At 36.1% G+C, this 14768-nt stretch overlaps 1 protein-coding gene and 1 pseudogene across 1 annotated transcript in view; both read right to left on the bottom strand.

The window, feature by feature from the left end:
- The window catches only part of Vps13a (vacuolar protein sorting 13 homolog A), a 195495-nt gene that overhangs the window by 178138 nt on the left and 2589 nt on the right, over positions 1 to 14768 (bottom strand). Inside the window, exons 2-4 of the mRNA XM_028770191.1 lie at positions 6400 to 6443; positions 2276 to 2318; positions 86 to 181 (exon numbers count right to left, since the gene is read on the bottom strand). Of these exons, the coding sequence (XP_028626024.1) occupies positions 86 to 181; positions 2276 to 2318; positions 6400 to 6443 (183 nt within the window). The remainder of the gene's footprint in view (positions 1 to 85; positions 182 to 2275; positions 2319 to 6399; positions 6444 to 14768) is intronic.
- On the bottom strand, positions 7121 to 8420 carry LOC114623383 (annotated as a pseudogene).

Below are 14768 nucleotides of genomic sequence, written 5' to 3'. Positions count from 1 at the left end.
AGTTCTTGGATCAAAAATATAAAATATAAAGATCTTTCCATCTAAAAATAAGAATAATTTAAATTATAAATTTTAAATGACTTACTAGAAGAAGGCACTATGAGTAAATAAATGTCTTCCAAAACAGCTTCAACTGGTTGAGTATAAAGGTTTTTCCATGGAATTTTAAGTTTAAGACTACCTACATTAAAATAATAAAGACAAGAATATTGTTCATTCAACATACATCTACCATTCAATTACTATAAAGCATTAGAAGAAATCTTTGAACAATATGTTGTAGTACAAGCAATAATGTCAGAGGAACAATACAGTCCTATAAAATTAACTATACTTTTATACAACTCACTTAGAAATGGGTACCTTTTCATTCAACTAATAGATCAGGAAATATTCTGTGGCAAATAATACAATATATACACAAATAAAGTGCTAGGAATACAATAAAAGTAACAAACAAATAAATTGTATTATTAAAAGATGCCAGGTACTATGTGAAATATATACAATTAACATCTTAATTGATTCTGTTTGTCTTCTGAACTTTCTATTTCTAGTATCTGAAAATTAACTTCTTGTCATATTTTAAAAAGGGAAAACAAAAGAAAACAAACTCTTAATAAAATGGATCTATCTATAGTTTTTCTATGTATGTACAAACATAAACATATACTTTCTTTTATACATAGCTCTGTATGATGGTGTTAAAATCAACCCTGAGATGATTAATACTGATTATCAACTTGACAGGATTTGCAATCACCTATGAAACAAGCCTCTGAGAATGTCTGTAAGATCATTTCCAGAGATTAACAGAGGAGGGAAAACCTATTCCAAAGGCAAGCAATACAATCTCAGGGACTGGAGTCGCACACTGAGGAAGGAGGAGAAAGAACTGGACACCAGGATTCTGTTCCTCTTCCTGACTACTGACAAAATGTGGTCGGCATGTCATTCTGCTATCACACCTTCTTCATAATGGTGATCTGCACCCTCAAACTGAACCATCCCAAGCCTTCCTTCCCTCAGTTGCTTGTGTCAGGCACACTGTCACAGCAATGAGGAATTGAACTACTCAAACTCATAGCCCCTCTTGGCATATTTTAAATTTTTGTTGAATTGAGGTTACACTAAAATTCAAAAATCATCAGTGTAAAACTTAAGTAACTTCTGGCAAATGTTTAAAACTAACATATAACACCCAAATATAGATATTCCTTAGATTACTGTGTTATAGTAAAGTAAATTAAATCAAATCAACTTAGATTACAAAAAATCCTTACACCATGGTTGCAAGCCTTAAAAACAAAAAAAATTACCAATCCAAATTATCAGAAACAGCCAATAACTAGCATGTCAGAAGGAAAATAACTGGTGCTATTTTCCACTTCTTACTTATGCTAAACTGTCATTAAAGGAACAAGACAATTTACATTCTAACAACAATGAGTCTTCTGTGGTATATGGTCTAAGAGCAACTGTAAGTACCATATACAAAGTTGGGAAGATAGCCATCACTGTATTTCTGTATTTTTATGTAAGTTTCTCAGATATTCTCACAGCACTACACTATATAAATACAACTATAGGAACTAAAAAAATAAAATAAAAATAAACTGAAAGTTCCAACTTAAGACACTATGATTTCAATCAACCTCTATGACGTTTAAATAAATGCACATCAGAATAAGCTAGGAATCCTAACAGACAGTTTTATTACACATGTTAAATTCTTACATTTAGTTTATCTTCTACCAATGGATAAATACACGGACTAATAAGTTCACTCTTTATCTAATTTAAATTCATACTTTAGTAAATTACAAACACGAGTAAAGTAATCAAAAACAAACAAAACAAAAAAAACAAAAAGCACTTTATTTTCTAGAATAAAAAAACTGGAAATTCTTTTACAGCTCAATCAAGCACATTTTGGTCCCTAGATACAGTATTTGAATGATCCAAACCCTCTTGATATTATGCACTTTAAACTTACCAAATAATATCTAACATAACTAGTCAGAAACACAGAAATGGATATAGTTCCTCAAGGTCTGCTACAGACTGCTTTGACTCTCAACTCAACATTAAGAGCTAGTAAAATGAGCAATTATTGTTCAAATACTACATATACCAAGTTCTATATAAAAGCACACAAATATATTTTCAATCAATGCTCATAAACATTAGGAAAATCACATTGCAGCAATAATAGTTTTTTTTATTTACAAATATGCCCAGCAAGGAGAACACTCCAAGGATAAATATTGCTTACCTATACGACCAACTTTAACTCTGAATGGTACATCCAATTCATGCTATAAAGAAAAGTAAATTCATCAAAAGAATTATCCATATCAAGTTCAGAAAGAGAGAATTATTTTCTTCCTAAAATTACCTAAAGTATTTTAGTTACCTTCCATATTCTTTATCTTCAATATTTATTTAAATATAATGGTTTAATAACTAAAAGCTTCTCTTAGTAAACAAAAGAGCTTTTATATAGATTAAGGCTTTATTTTCCAAAATTGTCATTTTACAAAACAATAATTTCAAAACTATTTCTTCTGCTCATTTGGAGAAAGAACAGCTCTGACAATAACTGGTGCTGGGGTACATGGGTAGCCAATAGTAAAAACAGAACGTAGGGTCTCTAAACTATATAAGATATAAAACTCAGCATGGATCAAAACTAAACAGAAAAACTAAAGCTTTAGAGTTTAGAAGAAAATACAAAGAAAAAAATCCTCATGGAAATGATAACAAAATCATAAGCAATGTAAAAACGATGAATGGTCCTTCATCAAATTAAAAATGTTTAGACATCAAAGAACACTATCATTAGATTAGCCAAATATCAGAAGAGGGGAAATACTGTAAATCAAGAAGCTGATCAAATATCATTATGCCCAATGCATGCAGAGTTCAAAACTTTAATCACACCACCAAAACCTCATTTTTAAGATGCCAGGCTGGGGCCTGGAACTCATAAAGATCCTTGGGCTTCTACCTCCTGAGTGCTGAGACTGAAGGCATCAGCCACAAACCTTGGTTTTGAAGACAGGTCCTCAATTTCTAGCTGGCCTGGAAAATTCCAGTACAGACTAGCTTCAGTCACTAGTGCTGAGATTTTAGGTGGAAACCACTCAGCTGCAGGGAAGGAGGAATAGAATAGCTGCAGGAATAGGAAGAATAGACGAGGAGGAGAAGGAGGAAGAAGGAAGAAGAGGAGGAAGAAGAGGAGAAAGAAGAGGAGGAGGAAGAAGATTGATGATGATGATCTCTTCAGTATTAAAATAGGAAAACAAAATAATCTTTCCTCCAAATATTTTTTAAAACATAGGACTTAGAAAAATATTGTAGCCCCCTAACAATTAAAGTACAATCTATTTGTTTAAATATATTAAAAGGTTTCTTGAAGAAATGGGTATTAAGTGAACAATTACAGTTTTTAGCCCACCATGAGAAAAATGAAAAATTGTTATCTCTAAAAGGTTGTACCAACCATCTCTAGATTTGTCATTTTTTGTTTCTGCTGCCGTGTTTGTAGCCACATAAAAATATTTGGAGCAAATATACCTTTGCGTAGAGAGTTAAGAATACTGAGAAAACTTGTAGATTTTCTACTAGCCTCTCTATATGTTATTTTTATCAACTTCTCTAAACAGTATATTTTGACTATTGGTGAATACATCCTGTATCACAGAAAAATAATTAACTGGCCAAATAACACTGAATATTCAGGTGAGACCACTTCTTGATGATGTTGGTGAGTATCCTATTTTTGTTATGATAAGATGGCTGGCTATATTTGACTTTTCAAACACAGAGTGTAAGAAAGAGATATTTTTATTGTATTATATAGTCATTTTTAAGCCTTTATAGTTACCATTGTGTTAAGTCCATTATGAAAAATAAGTATCCAGAAATGCCTTTATAGCAAAAATACTGGTCAACTTTGCATTGTGATATGTAGGCGAATTATATATTTCAATTACTAAGAAATCATAAAGTCTTCCCTTCCCTAAGGAGAAAGTTTTAGAATTTCACCAGAGATCAACATGAATTTCTCCTTGGCTCATTCTCATTTAGTTATTTACTGTGTAATTCCACATGGGACTTCTAAATTTTAAATATTTTATATTGTGCTATCAATATTAATAAGTATGAACAAGAAAAGCTGTGGCTTAACAGCGATGTGTTTGTATATCACGTTGACAAGTGGTCAGTTATACTAACTAGTTTTATGTCAACTTGACACAAGCTAGAGTCACCTGAGAGAAGGGAACCCCAATTGAGAAAATGCCACCATGAGATTGGGCAAACAGTTTTTTTTTTAATGAGTGATTGGTGAGGGAGTGCCTAGCCCATGTGGGTGGTGCCATTATTGGGCTGGTGGTCCTGGGTCCTATAAGAAAGCAGACCCGACCGAGCAAGCCATAGGAGGAATCCAGTATCAGTACTCCTCCATGCACTAACTCAGGCCTCCAGGTGCCTGCCCTATTTGAGCCCTGCCCTGACTTCCTTCAATGGTGAACAATAATATGGAAGTGTAAGTCCAATCTCTTTCCTCCACAAGTTGCTTTGGGTCATGGTGCTTCAATATACCAATAGTAACCCTAACTGGGACACTCACAGATGAGGAAAACACTTCACTATACAGAGGCAAAGAAATAATCTTGTAATCATGAAAATTAGTGTATTTATTTTTAATACATGATCAATATTGAGACCTCAGCACACAACAGAACACTCACTAGTAGTATTTGAATACTTGTAACTGCATGTTATTTGAAAAACTTAAGTTAAATTTTTGTGCATAGTAGTTGTAAATGATTTCACATTTAATTAGCAAACTGCAATGAAACATACTATAATTGAAACATAAATGAAAAATGGTGGTAGAAAATGCCATATATTTCATGTCTTGTTTAGAGAATAAAATTTCTTTTTTAAAAACTGCTCTAACTAAATAAAGCTAAATCAATACTTTAATTTAAAATACATTTTAAATCTTTGTCCTAAGTTTGTTTAAATCCTAGCAAGTTTTATTACTGTTGACCACACAGAACTTTGTGGGTAGGTTTAAATAAATTTTATATTCCTATTTTGAAAAACAAAGGTAAACTGGATGTGTTGGCTAATGTCTTTAATCCTAGCACTTGGAAGGGAAAGGCAGGGAAATCTTTAAGTTCAACACCAGCCTGGTCTACATAGTGAGTAGCAAGCCAGCAAAGATAACATAGTGAGACCATCTCAAATACACACACACACACACACACACACACACACACACACTAGCACACGCAGGCAAAGAATTTAAATAGAGATCTCTTCAAAGAACATAGGCATACAGTAACAAGTATTTGAGAAGATGCTCAATATCGTCAGCTATTCAGAAAATAGTAATTATTTGAGAACTGCTGATCAAGAAAGACATCAAGATATCATTTCATATCTACTGAGATAGTGGTTAACAGGTAAAATACAAAGTAATTTTTTCAAGTGTCAAAAAATTAGAATTTGTTCGGGAGGGAATGTAAAGTGGTTTCACAGCTGCAAGAAAAACCCTTGGGTCATTCTGGAAAAGGCTAAATGTATTAGAAAAGCCAAAGATTCACTCTTAGGTATATAACTCAAAAATCTGAAAGCAGGCCCTTAAAAACCTATGTGAGCATAAGCAAGTATCTGCTGCAGCTCTATTTGAAAGAACCCAAAGCAGAAACAACCTAAATGTTCATCAAAAGCTAGAGGGAAAAAATAAGGCTGACTAGAAAACCAAAAAGGTGACAGAGAGGGTGACTATTCAGTCATAAAAAGAAACGGCACCATGGTACATGCTACAAGTTGGATGACCCAAGAAAACATTACAACAATGTGGGAATATGACATGGTATCATTTTAATAAAGTAAATTTATAGGGATGGAAGACAAAGTTTAGAAAATTATTTAGTGAGTATAGCTTTAGTGTGCAATGAAATATCCCCAGGCCAGTGGAAATCAAGAACAGAAGTTATTATTCAGTATGGTTAGAGTTTCTCATGGCAATGTGAAAGAGTTGTGAAAATAGATACTGGAAGAGTTGCAAAAGATTGTGAATATAGCTCACGTCAGGGAGTTTAATATACTTTGTATTATATGTTAAATAAACTAGAAGACAAGTTAAACAATACACAGTAATGCCAGATGGAAATAAATAAATAGAAATATTTTAAATGAGAAAACAGTACACTCAGTTTCTATCTTTCAGGATTTAAAGAGCTACTCTGCAAATTCACATTTTATGAAAATAATTTTCAAAATCTTTCTCATAGTTAAGTAATTTACGGTGGCATAATTTAGAAACAAGTGTAACAATTAAATGTACTAATATCATAAATTTCCATAGACAAGACCTACCAAGGCATTTTCTTTAATTACAAGATTCTTGAGGGCCACGGCTCCTTTAAAAACAGAAAGAAAGAAAACGATATATTCAACTGTATTACATTTTTAAATTACATATGTTTCATTTTAAATATGACACCAGAGGGAAAAATGTACATAATTAAAAAACAGTTATTTATTTAGACCAGCTTGTGCTCATTCTTCTGCCTAGTCTAAGAAAGTCTGACAGGAAAATATCTTGCCCACCACCAACCTAGACACAAAACACCCGAGATGCCATTTATCTGTCTCAAGAGGAAAAAGCAGAAAGCAATATGGAAGGATGCCTGATGCCCTCCTCTCTCCTCTAAGTGTACACACACAAACACACATATACAAAGGGAGGTACACTACCCACACATATAAACAATATGCACTCACACAAAGCTATGACAAAATGAGAACACAAAGTTACTCCCTATCACTTTAATTACACACAAATGGCTTGGCAGGCAGCAAACATTTGTGAATCTTGTACTTCGTGGAGGCCAGAGGCAGAGGAACCAATAGGTAGCAAGTATGAGACCAGTGTGAGCTACACAGGCTGGGACAGAGCTTAGTGGTGGAGCACTTGTCCAACATGCACAACTCCCTGGGCTCAACTGCTCTGCAACAGACATAAATTGGCAGAATGGATTCAAGGAAACAGATAAATAGGAACTAACAATAAATTGTAAATGACTCTCTCTGCCTCTTAAGGGCACACATTAAGCTAAAAAGCAAAATCACAGGAAAAGAAATTTCAAGCAGATAACCAACCACAAAGACGAGTGGGGGATATGATATAATTCAGCAAGCCTAAATATTTCCCCAGAGTATCTGAATGCATGGATGAAAAGAGAAATATTCACATTCATACCAGCATTATTCCAAAGGCAAGAGAAACTCAGTTATTCATCATCAAATGGAGGGGAAAACAACACAACATGCACACACGCACACACACACACACAGGACAAGAGTATTTATTGTTTAAGTTTTTTTGTTTTTTGGTTTTTTTTTAAAGGAAAACATTTAATTAGGGCTGGCTTATAGTTCAGAAGTTTACTCCATTATCATCAGGGCAGGAAGCACTGAGGTGTGCGGGCAGACATGATGCTGGAGAGGCTGCTGAGAGTTGTTCATCTGGATCTAACTGCACATCAGTTGTGAACCGCAGTCTGTGGAGCATGCTGACTTTGAATGACTTGTAATGGTGGCTGCTAAGCATATCCTGCACTGTAGCGATGTCAATTTGTGAATCCTCCTGGAAAACTCCGTCTGCCCTTGAACTGTTCTCGCGAACCAGGCAGAATTCCCAGGCGTTCTGGCTCTCCAGCGTGCTCTCCAGGTCCACAGCGATGTTAGGCTTGCTCTGCTTCTCCAGGTGGTACTGAGGGCCTGAAATTTTCTGGGATCCTTTTCTTCTTTTCACTGCCTTGAGCAAGATCTCCTTCATGGTGACCTTCGTGTTGTCCACTTGGATAAGGGAGAATCCATGAGCAGCATTTATACGAACAAAGAGCGACTCTTTGGAGGTCAGACCAGGAGAGGAGTACTTTTCAACCAGGGCCAAAGTACTGAAGCCAAACTTATGAATGGGCTCATTGGAATCCAGGGGTGGGAAATCCGTGTCAACCTCCCCATCATCCTCAGCAATATGCAGGCAGTAGGCACTGACATTGTCATTGAGCTTTGGTTCCCGTCCTTCACTCCTGTACTACCAACAGATGAGCCCAATGAGGTCCTGCACTCTGGCGCTGGCCATGGTCACCACGGTCATTGGCAGCAGTCTGTCCTGGCTGGAGTGCAGTGGGAGGTAGACATCGATCTTCTTAGTTGCAGTTGTACCCACATGACCCTTGCCATCAAACTTGGAGTACTCATTAAAGGGGTTGTTCAGCTGCAGAGGGCACTGCTCCAGGCGTACAGACAAGATGGACTGCTTGCCCGAACTTGGAGGCTTCTCTTTGAGGGATTTTTTTTTCAAACAGTGACTTTAACTCCTGGGCTGATTGTATTTATTTTTAAAAAGGTTTGAATTCATGCTACAATGTGGATGAACTGTAAGGTCACACTGTTTGATGAAAGAAGCCAGTAAAAACCGGGCAAATACAATCTCTATCACAGTCTAGAGATAGTAGAGTATGAGTAATTGCTGCTTAATGGGTACAGGGTTTGACTTTTGTTCTCCAGGTAAACTGCTGAATGCTGTAACACACTGTGACTTTAGTAATGGTTACATGTTGAGGGGGCTTCAACCAAGGATACCTCAAACATGTGGACAACAGGAATTGGCTCCCCCAACCCCTTCTCCCAATCTAGTGCCATAAAGCGAGCTCCCCCACCATCAACCATGACAGTTTATTACCCTGACAGTTATCAGACTTCACTCCTTGTTTGAACTTATAAGGTCTACCTCTACACACCCCACCCTCAGCTCCTGAACATGCAGATGAAGCACCTTCTAATACCCCTGCTCTGGCCAATGTTAAGGAGCCACACAAACATTGTCCCAGAGATTCTTCCACCTCCTCAGAGGCATAAATACAGCCCTTACCCCGCCCCCAGATCCATTCATTACCTTTACACTCATTGAAGAGATCCTGCAGTGCACTGCCACATACCTGACTAAACTTGCCTCTTTCCAGTCCAGTAATTGGATATGGGGTGCAGTTAAGGACATAAACATTGAGATTAGCATGATGGCACACACCTATGATCCCAGTACTTGGGAGGCAGAGCAAGGTGGATCTCTGTAGCTTCAAGCCAGCCTGCCCTATATAAACCAGTAATATATAGTGAGACCCTACTTCAGAAAAGAAAAAGTACGTGTGTGTGTGTGTGTGTGTGTGTGTGTGTACAATCTTTGAAACAGGGCCGACCTCTGAAAGAAAATTAAAAATTCCCGGATGATTAACAAGTAAGGAAATGTTGCCAGTAGAATCCTTTAAAGGAAATGCCAAAAAAAAAAAAAAAAAGAGAGAGAGAAAAGGAAAACTAAGTAATGAGGGTAAAGTCAAATCTTTTATTTTCATTATTCTTAAATAAGCTAATGGAAAGTTGTTTGTTCCAAACATTAACAGCAACAATGCACTGGCTCACTCCTCAGGAGAACAGGAACCCAGGAAGCAACAGTGTCATCAGAATGGACTCATATATTTAAATTAATATTATAAACCCCAAACAGCTTTTTAATGTGTACTTAATATGCAAGAAAAAATGGTTAAACAAAATGCTTAATTAAAACCAGAGAGGGCAGGAAACAAAACTTTGAGGAAAAAAAAAGGGGGGGTGAGGGGGAAAGGGGTCAAGTTCTAGTCCCAGCAAGCAGAACTTGGCAGTTTCAGCCATATGGTGCTCTTAATAGCTGAGCCATCTCCCCATGGGGGCCAAACCTATTCAAACCACCACAGGGAGCTCAAGATGGGATTTCAACAATTTGAAAAGGTAACATATCAGAAATTCCATTCAGCCTGGATAGAAAGGAACCTATTAGGTATTTCCAATAACCTCCTGTTGGATAAAACTTCAGTAGATAAAGGCTTAGATTTATATTTCTCACCTTAAGGTTATACTCATGCCTGAGCATACATCCACACAAATTTCAAAAAGGTTGGGTGGTACTCATCTTTATGTTGACAAGTACCTCACTCAAGTTAAATCCTTTTATAGTTAAATGGTTTTAAAATGAGATTTGTGGATATATTTTCCCAAATTTTAGGTATAATATATGGTTTCAGTGAAACTACAAGTGAAGACATTTCATCCTGTCATTGTCATGTTTGTGTTATGACTGATGTCATAACTAGTCTTAATTTGCTTGAATAAAATCTTCGTGTTTAAAGAGATCCCAATTATTCACTATCATCATAAAAAGAATTTTCCCATATTCAGTATAACTTGAATTTTTAAATAGTTTTCAGACTGACAGAGATTGATTATATTTGGGAGGTACCTTTAAATCCAAACTGCTATAGCCAAAAACAATTTCTTCCCACTAAGAAAAACGAAAGAATATTAACTATGCATAACAACTAGATTATGGCATTGCTTTTTGATATAAAATGCTATCATATGACAAACTAAAGATTCTGGGAAGCATATGTGCTATTCAGATCTCATACTAACAATATTAACTCTTATTAGGATTTTGGGTTGATCCTTTTTACCCAAAAGCAGTCTCCAAGGGCAATAGCATTCATGCACCAAAACTGGCCAGACACCAGAGCCCAAACTTCTCTGGAGGCATCAATACTGAACTAAAACTTTCCTAACATGCTAAATTTGTTAAAAGTCATAACAATAACAAAGTTATACTCTTAAAAGTATTACTGTTCAAAATAGGACAAATAAACTGTTTTTCAAAACTAAGGAACTTTTAACCCAAGAGACTATACTTTATGAGCCCATGAGTTTTATGGGTATGGTACACTTAGCCAGGGTAAAAACAATACTAAACATTCAGATGTTAATGATGAGAAGTACATGGACATTATAAAAATAATTTCTAATGAAGTCCCATTTCCATTTCTGTCTATAAAATAAGAAATATAATTTTATTATACTCAAAAATTCTATGAAAACTTGATTCCCTACATGTCTGGCCTTTTGTGTTGCTATAATATTTTGTGTATAGGAAAAAGGTCAATTTTATTGGAGAAAAAAACTAAAATGATACTTTACTAGTATCTAGTTTCTTCTACAACATAACCATATAATTATTTCTACAAATTGGCATCTGGTAAAATACCAAAATAATAAGGCAGATGGAATTATTAGCCACAAATAACAATTATAATAATTTGAACAATAAAAATATTCCCTAAGTTAGAACCAGTCACTCCACATGAGGTTAATTATAAAATGAAACTGACCAAAAGAAAGACTAAAATTAAAACAATAATAAATTATTTCAAGTACTTGAAACATCAAATATTTTATTATACATAAATAGCAAGCACACAAATGGAAAAAAAAAAAAAACTCAGCCTGACTAAAGGAGTACGGTTGCCAAAACTGCCTGTTTTTCTTTAGTCGTACTATGGTCTTGATTAACATTAGGTATAATATACTCCTATATTACAAAGGAGATGGCAGGACCTGATCTCTCCATCTGAGAAATGGGGTGCAGTACATGAGCGTGGGTCCATCTCTTATTCTTCCTGTCAGCCAATGGAGAGAGTTATGCTAGGTACCTCGCTCCCTGTGGAGGTTTGGGCTCTAATGGTGCCACCATGACTTCTCCCTTCTTTCCAGAGTTCCCTGGCTCTGAGCACTGGCCCAGAGTTGGGGGACACATTGCTGATGTGTGATAGCATCCCACAATGTGGCTGTTAATTGTCAACCATCTGAGCCTGTGGGTGCTTCTTTCTGAATCCTGAGCTGGTTACTCTGCAAGCATTTTAGGGTGCAGAGACTTGACTCTATGGGACTGTGTGTCTAGGAGTACAGAGGGAGGTTGGGAGGGTCGGGGGAGTTTGAGATTTTTGTTGCAAATCCTTTACCTGCCCGGCAAGGGTTCTTGTAGATACCTGTGGTGCTGGAGGGGTATGAGGTGGCCTTGAGATTAATCTAAATTCAGCTTGGCCCTGTTGGGTTGTACTGAGATTAGGCCCATTGGAAGTCCTCCAGGGTGTGGCTTTGAAGGTTTTTGTCCAATATCACTTGCAGGAAGCATAGTTAGAATGTGTGTATCAACCTGTGTCTTGATGATCAGTCTCTGAGCTGTACATTTGCACTACAGCAATTGCAGTGGCAGCATTGTATTTGTGTACTTTAACAATTATGTAAATAACAAACTCATAATGACTTCTAAAAAAAAATGACTCAGGTCATAATTCCAAATAATGTTAATATGACCCTGGGGCCTGTTCCACTAAGGTTTCAACAAACAAGCATTTCCCTCTCCAGAAGACTCCTTTCCTGCATCCTCAGTCTAATTTTTACCAAGCCTAGCAAAGGGCTTTCTTTTGCTAGAAACAGCCTCCTCCACATGCACAAGAGCCTCAAGTGAAACGTGGCCAACAGCAGAGCTGCAAACCTAAACGAGTGCCTCCAAACGGCCACAATAGTCAAGATTTGCAAGGAGAGTTGACACACCCCAACTCTGAATTTTAAAAATTGGGATTTGCAGATTTTGAGCTAAATTATCATAAGTTATTTTCTAGTCCTCTTAACTGCTATTCATTGCTAACCTGTATCTATCATAACATCCTCTGGAGTTAGTTTATGGTCCACTAGTTTCAATCAACCCCAAAACTAAAAATATTATCAGATAAAATGTAAAATCTCTAGCTGAAGATACTCCTCCTTTAGAATCCCTCCCATTCTCAGGAGTTTTCTGGACTTTCCCTCAATATATCTACCTTCGCTCTGATAAATACTATAGCCGAATTTTCCATGGTTTGCTGTTAGATGTCTAGCTAATATCCTCACCAGTGTATTGTAAATGCCTTAATTTACAGCTTTTTTTTTGTCCTAAACTATAAAAGTTCACATAACTGCATCTACATTGAACACGGTATTTAAGGCAACCAAATTCTATGTTCTTAGGTTATGGGTCACTCATATTTGGCTCAGAATAAACTCTTGTGTTTCCCTTTGAAGTAAGAGCCGTGTTCTATATGAATGGTAGACTTGGATGGACTAATTTCTTTAGTCTGTCACTGGTACTATACTTGGAATGAATAAGCATTTTTGGTATCACTAATGGAAATTTTATTTATTTATTTATTTATTTATTTATTTATTTATTTATTATTTGGGGGGTTTTTTGAGACAGGATTTTACTGTGTAGCCTTGGCTGTCTTAGAACTTCATTTGTAGACCAAGATGACCTTGAACTCAGGGATCTTCATCTACCTTCCCAGTGCTGGAACTAAAGGCATGTTCTACCACATCCACCTTAGCAGTCAGAATTTTAAATATGCCTTTAAAAAATATTCACATGAATGTTCATACTGGTATCTATAATATCATAAAAGTTAGAAACAACCTAAATGTGCAACTGATGACTCAATAAATATTCACATCATTAAATACTATTTAATCCACCCTTCAATAGTAAAGACATCTAAAATATCTTAAATTAAGGAAGCCAGTGACAAAAGAATATTACATGGCTACAATTAAATTAAGTGTCAAGAGTCAGCAAATCCATAAAATTAAAAAGACAAATGGCTTCCAGAGGAGGGGTACTCATGAATAAAGAATAGGTAATATATGCTAATAAGCATGAGGGGTTTTTGGGGAGTGGGAGGTAGTTAAATGTTCTAGAATTAGTGATAAATGCTGTACAGCTGTTACATTAAAAAACAAAACACCGAATTAGAGAGTTACAAAGGGAGAATTGTATGATGCAAAGTTAAATATCAATAGAAAAAGAAGACTAGACAATCCAATTTAAAATAAACCAAAGATCTGGCCATTTCACTGTCAAAAATAGACAGCAAGAATCATGAAAATATACCCAACACCATTAGCAAAGAAGCTGCAAATTAAAGGCTTAATTAATTAAAGTGCTTAATACTACATACCTACATACCTACTGAAATGTCTTTTTAAAATACTATTTTAGGGGTGGGAAGATAGTTTAGCAAGTAAAGTGTTTGCTACACAAACTTGAGAACTAGAGTTCACATCCTCAGCACTTACATAACTGCTGGGTGGGAATGGGGGTCCACCTGTAATTCCAGCCTCCAAAGGCAGTATAAGGGTTCCTCAGAGCAAACTTAGAAAAATAAGTAAATAAAAACATTGAATTTGTCTTACAGTTTCTGAGTGTTAAGAGTACACGATGGCAGAGCAAAGTAGCGGCTGAGAGCTCACCTCTTGATCTACGCCCACCAGGCAGAGGCACGGAGAGTGTTCAAATCTCAAAGCCAGCCCCCAGTGACCTCCTCCAAAAAGGACATATCTCCTAATCATTCCCAAACACTTCTACCAACTTGGGGCTACCAAGTACTCACACATGCAAGCAACCATATATATCTGCATACTACATAAATATACAAGAAAAAATGTTGTAAAAATGAGAATAGCAAATGCTCGTGAGGATAGTGCCCAACTAAATCTTAATACAAAACTGGTGATAGTACAAAATAATATAAGCATTTCAGAAATCAGTGTCAAGGTGTATTAGCTGAGTTTGAATGGTGGATCCTTGGCGGGGAGGGGATCATAATAAAATACTTGAGACTGGTTCTTATAGACAAAGTAATATATTTGATCCAGGTTTGCAGGCTGAAAATTCAAACAGTATAATAGCAGCTATGGTGAATAATACACACACACACACACACACACACACACGAGAGAGAGAGAGAGAGAGAGAGAGAGAGAGAGAGAGAGAGAGAGAGAGA

Source organism: Grammomys surdaster, unplaced genomic scaffold (genome assembly GCF_004785775.1).
Source record: "Grammomys surdaster isolate TR1022 unplaced genomic scaffold, NIH_TR_1.0 198, whole genome shotgun sequence".
Lineage (NCBI taxonomy): Eukaryota > Metazoa > Chordata > Mammalia > Rodentia > Muridae > Grammomys > Grammomys surdaster.
Note: the sequence above shows the minus strand (reverse complement) of the source record. Positions and strands in the feature narration are given on the sequence as shown.